This window comes from Notothenia coriiceps, unplaced genomic scaffold (assembly GCF_000735185.1).
Source record: "Notothenia coriiceps isolate Sejong01 unplaced genomic scaffold, NC01 NC01_scaffold00000339, whole genome shotgun sequence".
Taxonomy (NCBI): Eukaryota; Metazoa; Chordata; class Actinopteri; order Perciformes; family Nototheniidae; genus Notothenia; species Notothenia coriiceps.
Window position 1 is genome coordinate 18,877,018 of NW_011333040.1, and position 10,110 is coordinate 18,887,127.

Consider the following 10,110-nt stretch of genomic DNA (forward strand, 5'->3'; position numbering starts at 1 on the left):
TTTTTTTTTTTTTTATAAATACTTTATTTTTATTTTGTATTCAATGTTACAAAACAAAAATGACCATGTTCAAGTCTTAAAGTCATCCTGAGGCCTTAGTTTTGGTTTCAAATTACACAACATCATGTATGTGTTGCTTCTTTGGGGCTTGTTTTCATAGACCTATTTCTCTCAAATCTGGCAACAGAGTGGGCAGGGCGCAGTGTCTAATTGTAGCAGTAAGCTAACGAGTACTGATAAGCTTTATTTTGTTTTGATCCAATGCTGCACAACTGAACTGATCCAATGCTGCTGTGAAAAAAAGAAGCTATATCCATGTTGGATAGAATATCCAATTTAAATAAAAAAAATAACCTTAAGGGACAACTTGAATGCTTTTTTTCTTTTTTTTCTCTTAATGCATTGCATAAAGATCGGATCGGGAAAAATCGGTATCGGCAAATTGTCAAAATCAAATGATCGGAATCGGATCGGGAGCAAAAAAAGGTGATCGGGACATCCCTAATTTCAAGTATTACATTTTTTAATTACTTGCTTTGAAAACCCTCTTGGACCTTATATATCCTATCCTATATGTATTTTTCAAATGACCGATTACCCTCTGAACCTTCCTGTTGCGGTTTGATATGCTCCAACACAAACGCCTCAAAGAAGCCCCCTTTTAATTTATTCTGCTTGTGAACAAAGCGATTCTGACGCGATGCCTTCATGAAAATGTTTAGCTTTCGCAGTCAGTGGACAAGACCTTCACAGAAAGCTCAGGAACGTGCCAGCTTCAGACACAGATGGGCGCCTAGAAGTCATCAATATTTATAAAGCTGTGATTATGGAACAAGTCATAGATTAGGGCTGATTTATCCAAGGAGAATTGTGTCTCATCTTCAGCAATGGCTTGTTTGTCTTCGCTTCAAATTGAAATCACATTTAAAAAAAGATCTTTCCCAAAGTAATTCAGGCAGAAGACAGTGATCGGCTTGAACACCCAGGAGGTTTCCTGCAGCCCCCCTCCCCCCCCCTTGCCTCCGGTCTTCATGCCTCCGCCCCCTCATGAATATTGATAACCTTCCCTGCTGTGCTTAATGGTAACGCTGTGAAAAATGATGCTGGGTGTGTCACTGGCACATAATCCCCCAGGGCCATGGCACAAACTAATATGCAGCCATCCCAGACATGAAGATGATCCCATCAGCCAGGAGACAATTAGAGGTCAGAACCTGCGATGAAGAGCGCCTCATTTCTTGCCGAGACTTGCTGATGATGGAGATGCATCATGTCAAGGCTTTAAGCCAGCAAACGTAGGACGCAGTGACCAGCTGTGTGTGTGCGCTTCATTAAAAAAAAAAAAAGGCTGTTCCCTGCAGTATGCATGATGTCATCAGGGAGTGACAGCTCTGTTTTGGGCGTCATGGGAGCCTTACATCACGCAAGGAAAATGTGGGGACTTTCAAGGCTTTTTGTTCCAAAGACGAGCCTTAAATTACAGCTGCACTAAAGAAGGAATGGCATTTGAGGTTAGCTGATGCAAGAGACAAACAATACAAACAAATTGACAGTTTGACTAACCCCTCCCTTAACTAGTGATGGTCCAATTATAGCTTAAATAAATAGGCCTGTCACGCTTAAGCTTTCGCCACGTACTGAAACAATGCTCCGAATGTAAAGAGTCTGGATGGTGGTGTCTATGTTTAAAGTGGGCCAAAACCTAAATATGACGGCTAAGTATCTCAACATTGCCCCTGAATGTACCTAGAACATCTTTCGCTGTCGAGACGGTTAAGAACACTTGCTTTATGGCACCCAGCAGCATACAGACACACACACCTCTCTCTTTAGCCTCTTATAAACACACGTTCCCGTCTGTGACAACACTTTGGTGTGATGAAAGAGATAAGGGGTGAAAACTAAACAGAGAAAGGTGTGTTTATTAGTCAAAATGTATGTGTAACCAAACCTGCCGAGTAAAAAGGACTCGGCATCTATTTGGGGATCTTTAATTTACGGTATAGGCCTGAACTGTTAAACCATTCTCTGTGTGTTAAGTCCAAAGCGCTACAGGAGTTTTTCTGCGATTCGGTTTTGTAAATGACTTCCACACTGCGTCTACTCTCTTTCAACCTGATCAACTTTCATTTCTTATATTTCCCAGAATGATTTATGACAACTTGACAGAGGAGGGGGGTGAACTTGTTACTCAAAGCGCACCATGGGTTGTGGCTGCGTTGCATTTAATGTATTTCAGCTGCCTGCCTCAGATGAGAAATTGGTATCCCTGCCACTTCTGCAATGGATTATTCGGCTGTGAATGCTGAACGTCACTGAACAATAGCAGCTTTGAATCCTGATGGCTTGAAACCAAAACCTGACATGTACCATTATGTTTTAGGCAGCTGAATATTGTTCTGCCATCACCCCATTGTTATGTAATGAAAGTATCTGTTAGGCCATCTGAGAGGAGGAGATAAACACATCAAACAGCAAAGTGGTCCAGAGCTGTGAGGTACAACACCACTGACTGATCATTTAACAACTTCAACATTTCTTTGTTTGGATTTCAGTTTGAAATGTTGGCATCCTTGGGTCAACATTACAAGGAAGGAATAGTTACAAGTCACAACAGTCGCAGGAAGGTATAACAATTCTTGTGTTACAGCATGGGAATGCAAATGCAGGAGAAATATGAACTGAGAAGTAGAAAGGAGTATTTTTATGACAGGAGCATATCGGACATTGGAGATGCAATGTGATCAGACGGGTGTTGTTTCTTTTAGTTCAAGAATCACTTCCATTGTTCTTTGACAGACATAATACTGTAACCAGTACATCTTAAGCTCAAACTCCACTATTTTTGTAAATTGTTCTACGTCATTTAATCCAGTCTCAACAGTCAATTTTCTGAGATGTATGGGATCATAGTAAACAGCTTTGGGTTTTTGGCAGTTTGACAAAACAAGCATTTTTGGGACGTCACTTGAAAAAAATGTATGTTAGCTACGGCCCTAACGTCAGGCAGTCAACTTTAAAAAAAATTTTATTTAGGATGAAGGAGGATGTAAAAAAAATGCAAGAAACCATTTGGTTCATTTTTCAGGTATTAACAGTTTTGGTTTACACCCGTCAAGTAAAAAGACGATTGTGTGTCTTTATATGACAGCATGAAAACTAATTATGATTACAGTGGAAATCATGAGCATGTCATTTTTCGCTTTTAGCATGTCTGATCCACTTTTTATTCCAAGTAAGATTATTACAATATTAGTGCAACCGGCAGGGCAGGAAAACACAGTTCATGCAGATCCTGCTTAATTGATATCAATATATGTGAAGGCACAAGCTGCCTGTACAATATACTTCAAGTGTTTGACAGTAAGAATAATTGCCATGTCAAATCCTCTTGGGCTTCAACGTGTTCGTTTGATGCATGACAACTGCCAAGTTGACGAGCGAGCTATCACAATGCTTTGAGTGAGATAAAGCTTGGAGACAAATGTAAATACTTGCTTGTGATTCCCAAGAAGTGACAAAGCATTAAAACGTATGACAGTTTTCAGTCACACTATATGGAAAGGGATTTCTTAAACATCATTAATATTAGCTGGCCACAGAAAGACGGGAAACCTCAGCTAGTGTGTGGTTTATCAACACAGACAGGTTATTGTAACAACAGTTGGTGATATTAAAACACAGCTGAGGGTTAACACAGTAACCTTAGATAGATGCCAGAAGAAAAGAGGTGGGCGTTTTATTAGACTTATCAAACAGGCACCTCCTGCCACAGATGTTTCCTTAAATTAGATCCTCAACACTTCCAAGGCGTTACATTCTGGCTCTCAGCACACTGAAAGGCATGAAGCAGGGCTCTCCATTTTGCTGAGAGAAACGCGCACACGCGGCCCTGAAGGCGATACTGAAGAGATTGTACAGGATACGAAGGAGATTTTAACTAACGTGATGAGGACGGCTTATTCTCTCTGACCGGGACAAAGTGGCGAGGGAGCGAGAGGGGCTCCTCAGCCGAGAAACAGATGAGAGGACATACATCGCCTGGGTCCCCAGCGCAGCGTTTGTTGAATGTGCCAAAGTGAATCTCTTTAACACAACTCTCTGTCTGCCTCCTGAAGGGGACCAACAGCCTGTGACTTCATTTTGTCGCAGGGAGAGAAATGAAGAACCTTTCAGGCTAACCTGGCCGGGAGCGGGAAGCGTGTGGCATACAAATGACGACACTGGCTCCACCGCGCGCACTCATTCATGCGAGAATGTAAACGGTGCTGTGATCGTCTGCATGAGAAATCATATGTTGGAGGCAGCTGACCCCCCCACCCCCCACCTCCCTTCTGCCTGTCATTGTTAACAGAGGGATAATCTATTTGGTTGCATCAGAGAAAACACATTATTAGATTTCAGTATCATTTTGGAGTGTACAGAAAGGGAACACACACCCACACACACCCACTCAGAAAAGGATTATCTTGAAGAAGCTTAATTGTTTCCCAGGCAACTAGTACCCCACCAAGACGATGGCTGTGAAATTTCCGCTAGTGATTATTTTACTTTCAAATGACTTACTCGTGTCCTCCAGCTAAATCCTCCATGTGAGCCAACCTAGTTTTTTTTTTAGGGGGGGAGGTGGATGGGTGGGGGGTTGAAATAGATTAGAGTCCTCGAGGAAAACAACATCTCTTTTAGCCTCTAGTACAATAACAAAACTGGGCTGTGAGCGAGAATGAAAAGGTTAGCTCAATGTTTATCGTTAATGATGGTGGGGCTCTGATGAGACCCAGCAGGGGCGATTAATTCATGCAATAAACAAGGCCGTCTGGGGTGAAGTAATTCCAAATCGCCAGATGAGTCATACGAATCTATTTTCCTTAATCATTTGAAGAAGGTGCCTATGAACGAATGCAGCCAATCCACCGGAGAACATCCGCTTCTCCCACAAGTGTCCCTCAGTCTTACACTGACCGGCCTCCATTTTCTTTCTTAATTTGCAAGTCGAGTAATTACTGTGCCGTTATAAACAGCATCACAATCAATACATGTGTCACTTCTTTAAGTTAATAAAAAAAAGGATTGAGCACTACATCCCAGAGGCACGCCCTTTGTCAAGTCAGGAGAGACTGATGCACATGTGGTGTGCCACTCGCTCGCAACCATATCTCTTCCTCAAAGGGCTGAGAGCAGCGGCACACAATAACCATTGTCTGCTGTAAATCCCCAGCAGAGCGAGGGGGGGAACCACACAAGAATCGAAACAGCTTTTAAAGTAACACTGATGCTCATTTTCAAACATTTCATTTGCAACCATAATACTGCGATCTAAAAAGGATGTGCTTTCAACAGAGGTTGCAGCGTGCATTATGCAGCAACAACAAAGCCAGGATAGGCTACAGTCTCTCCAATTCACCTGAGATTACCATCTCAAACAAAACACAAACAACAGCATTATGGGAATGGAGACAAAAGCGAGTGCATTGCAGCGTGGCCTTTCCTTTTCAAGAGAAAGGAAGTCTTGAGAGAAGCACATTTCTGCCGTCTACATCCATTACAGCTTCAACATTTGTATGAACAGGCTTATGAGTCATTAGAGAAAAGCTTTGAAAAGATAACATCTTCTTACCTGCAGTTTGGAGGTGGGTCTAGAGTTATTTCTGCAAGCTCTTTCTGAATCCTGGAAGAGAAAATATTATTGTTAAAATCTATATTTGGAGGGCAGATCTCCTGAGGAGAATATAAGCTGAAGGAATGGACAATTCTTTATAGAGCATGGAGTCAGTGCTTAAACTTCTGAAGAGGTAAATGTCACATTTAAAATCTCACTTTTCACTCATATGCTATACAGAGCACATCATTCATGCTGGTTGTAAACTACTAAATAGGCTGTCCATATGAAGACCATCAATTAGGAAAAGCAATCATTCCAGCATAAATAAGATCAAAAATATATTGAGTTTTTATTTGTTGTTGTCTGTCTCATTGAAGTCATAAGTATGTGGTGCATACACAAAATTAAAAGAAACATCAAACATGGGGATGAACACGACTGCTTTGAAATTTCAGATAACCGTGCAAAATTATTATTCAGACTGTGAAGAGCAGCCCAGTGCAAACGCTGCTAAGCTCACATTAATATAAACACGGTACTTCAAACAACAGAGAAGCCTCTCTATCATGAAGCCCCTTGTCGGGCTGAAGGCCCTCACAGAATATACTTTTAAGTGAAGCATAGATTTACAAAAGGGAGATGTTCTCAACATTGGTCGCTGTTATAAAAAGACTCAGTGGCCTCAGCCAACCCTTTGCTCAACTGGTTACATAATCATTTGCCTGTTTTTTTTTTGGGCATTAGTGCTAAGACTGGTGAAGGAAAGTGTTGGTGGTGGTGTTGGCAGTGTAGGAAATAGCAGAGTGCTGCAGAGCATGAAGCAAAACCTATTCAAACAGGCTGGAATGGGAATATCTCTTTCGAATGACAGCAATGACACTCCAGTGCCGAGCTATGCGAGTTACCTCCTTCCTGTGGGTTTAGTGTCACACTGAATAGCATGGATGTTTGAAATGACAATGCCTGTGGGACTATAGTCTTTTTATATAACTTCACACCCTCAGGGTACAAGGGGGAGAGGCCTTTAGTTTAACAAACAACCCCTGTGTGAATGCTGCTCTCCAGAGCCAGTTTTTTTCTTACCGCTTGGCACTGGTTGAAAGTTTAGCAGCGGTTTTGCTTGAGATCTTGGTCTCCTTCTTTTTGGGCTGTTCTTGCTGTCGCTCCTGTTCAGGTGGTACCGATTCCCTTTGCTCAATATCTGAGCTTCCCCCGCTGGTGCTGGGGCTGTCGTCCGGTCTCTGTACTTCGCTGGACATCGTGGGCCCTGGAAAGTAATGTCAAACCACAACCTGTGAGAATGGCCGAGCAAATTTCCACTATAAAGGAGATACGGGCAAATTGTTTGTCAGTTTCTCAGCAAACAGTGCAGATTTGAGGGGAAGCTATAGTAGGATGGGTTTAATTTAATCAATGTACAGCTGGATGAGCCAAGCAGGGATAGTGTGAGCTTATGAAAAGACATTTGTCAAAGCTTACAGGGCGGTGAATTACAGCTGTATGGATCCCTTGTAAAAAAGAATATAATAAGCCTTTCACCTAATGATCTATTGGGGATTATATATTACAGGCTAATTGTTTGGAAGGCTTTATGTGAGTGGTCTAGATTTATAAAACAAACCTTTGTGTCATGATTCACCCCATTTCCCTTTAAACTAATTGCGGAAATGGTTGTGGTTTTGGGTCAGTTATATGGCCAGTAGATGGAAAAAAAATTGCTCTTTATGTGATTAAGTGAAGTCACCACATCTCATCGCTGACAGATCAGAAGACAAAAATGAAGAGACCATCCGTGAAGAGGAAAATTTCCCGGATTACTTCATCACTCCTTTACAGGCGACAAAGAAGCGGCTAAAATAGATACGTATCGATAGTCGAAATGTAATATAACAACAGACTGATATAAGCGATGTGATATTAAGTTAATCAAAACGAGGTAATGAAGTAGAGGACAGCTCGCCTTCCCCGGGGGGCGTTCACGGTAATGATAGGGACATCAACGCTAACATGTACCCGGTTCAATAGCCGGGGTCGATACGGAGACATGATACTCCACACAAATATACAAGTTAAAATGTGTGTGTGTTATCGCCACACACTTAAATAGTTCGGTCAAACCGGTAAAGTCAACATTTCTGGGGTGGAAAAACACAATAGGGGTCGACCGGGGGTGTGAAACCGAGCCGTCCTACAAAGCGATCATAAACATTATTGGGAGCTGGCTGACATTACAAGGCCGGGGGGAGGAGGCGGAAAGTAGGGTGCGTTACATTAGCGCTGAGGGGGTATTTTTCTTTGAAACAGCTTAACAGGCCTCGGTGTTTTAAAGTCAATGAAAAGACGCATAGAAGAAGGCGTTTCTGCCAGACTCGTCCGAAACAGCCGACGGCGGGGCTGATGGAGGACGGTCCGCGGGAGGGCCAAATGTGCGGATCTTCGCCGTTTCTGGAGTGTCCACATTGTGCGTTGGAGAGCAGTGACCCTGCCTCCGCACAAAGGGAGGCTCGTCCCACACATCCACCACCTCCCCCCTCCTCTTTTCCACCACCACCTCCTTCTTCTTCACTGAAAAAACGACACTTTTCACGGGACATTTACTTACTTTTAGCGTATCTAACGTTACGAGAGGCGGCTTAATGTGTGTGTCGATATTACCTGGCGGCTGGCCGTCGATGCTGCAATTCCGCGTGGTAATCCCAAGGTACCGAAAAAGTATATCCTCACACGGCCGTCTTCTCGCTCCCGTGTCCTAGCTATTTAACTGGAGGTAGCAGCAGCAGAAAAGCGATTACAGAAAAACTGAGGCAGCCCCGGACCGCCTCCATGCGCGCTCCCGGCTTCGCGCAATGCTCGTGCACGTGCACTGCATTGAGAGAAGTAGCCCTCAAGACACCATGGTGTTCCACTGATTCATTACTTACAAATACAGACAAATATGTTGGTAAGTACTGTTACAGGTAAACTGACATTGAGTTTGTTATTTAAGATTTCTTTACTTCTCTGTTCACGGCTGTAGACAGAAACTATGGGACCCACGTGCAGAGGTGGGAAAAGTACTCACATCTTTTACTTACGTAAAATAAGTAACAGGGTGTATGAATACTCTCTTGCAAGTAAAAGTCCTGCAATCAAAATGTGACTGAAGTAAAAGTAAACAAAAGTATTGGCATCACAATATACTTAAAGTACCAAAAGTAGAATCACTCATTGTGCAGATAGGGCCTATTTCAGAATAATATCATATGTTTTGATTATAGTCATAGATGCATTTAGTGTAATCAAAGCTGGTAGGCCAATAGGTGCAGCTAGTTTGAATTACTTTGTATACAGCAGGGTAATTTGTGATTTTTACTCCGGGTGTAACTGAAGTTTTATTTCAGTTTTGATTATATTTCAAGTCATTAATACAAATCGGCAAAGTTTAGTGGAGTAAAAGTACACGATTTACCGCTCAATTTTAGTAAAGTAGAAGTACAAAGTAGCAACAAAAATTAAACATTCAAGAAAAGTACAAGTCCCTCAAAATAAAGTACAGTACTTGAGTAGATCTACTTTATGCCCCGCTTGTGCCGGAAATGTTGCCCTCTTGAATTTCCTTCATCATGGATACGCTTACAAAGCACACAACATCCATCCAATGGCCTCCAATATGCAAACCCAGTGTTTCCCACAGAATTTGATTCAATTTGTGGGGGCACCGCACCGCACCCCTCCCCGGCAAGAAAAGCCAAAGGCTTCTTAACCTATTCGGGTGGTCCATGCATCCAACCCCCCCCCTTTCAAATAAGATAATACATGCAAGTTCATGGCTACTGTAGACAACGATATTGTTGCTCTGTGTTGCATTGTTAATGAGTGAAACACACCGGAGTTGAGGATCCGTGGGGTTTATTCTCCCAAAAATCTCATTTACGATTTACAATTCAGGCATTTCGCAGACGCCTTATTCCAAAGCGACTTACAATAACCAATTACAGGGACATTCTCCCTGGAGTAACCGAGGGCTAAGTGCCTTACTCAAGGGCACACTAGTAGTGGTGTTCCAGGCAGGATTTGAACTCGCAAGCTTCCGATCATCAGCTCACCTCACTATCCATTAGACTACCAAAAAATATATATATATATATATATTTTTTTTATGAGATCCATTTGTGGCGGATGATATTTAATTGTGGCGGCCCGCCACAAATAAATCAATGTATGGGAAACACTGAAACCCATAGTCTAATTCTTGAAATGTGAGACAGCCAATCCCAATGAGGTATTGACAGCTTGGGTGAAATCTGCAGCCTTGGGCCAACTTCCAATTACCGCTGTTAAACACTCACAGACTACGATTGCCCAGGGCTACTGCACTGTGAATGGGGCACATTTTTGAGTGCTCTGCTTAACTTTGTGAGCTTCTAATACACACTTTCCATTTAGTCTTAAGGGAATTACCCACAAAGCAGAGTGTTGTGTCATAAGAACCATAATCAGTGTAAGAGTTCCAATTTATAAACAGGAAT

General features: G+C 42.3%; 1 protein-coding gene across 1 annotated transcript in view; it reads right to left on the reverse strand.

Annotated features, from left to right (window-relative positions):
• The window catches only part of ube2e2 (ubiquitin-conjugating enzyme E2E 2), a 23,824-nt gene extending 15,444 nt beyond the window's left edge, over positions 1-8,380 (reverse strand). The window contains exons 1-3 of the mRNA XM_010778617.1: positions 8,258-8,380; positions 6,686-6,869; positions 5,618-5,668 (exon numbers count right to left, since the gene is read on the reverse strand). Coding sequence (XP_010776919.1) covers positions 5,618-5,668; positions 6,686-6,861 — 227 coding nt within the window. The 5' untranslated portion in view covers positions 6,862-6,869; positions 8,258-8,380. The remainder of the gene's footprint in view (positions 1-5,617; positions 5,669-6,685; positions 6,870-8,257) is intronic.
• Positions 8,381-10,110: the final 1,730 nt, after the last annotated feature.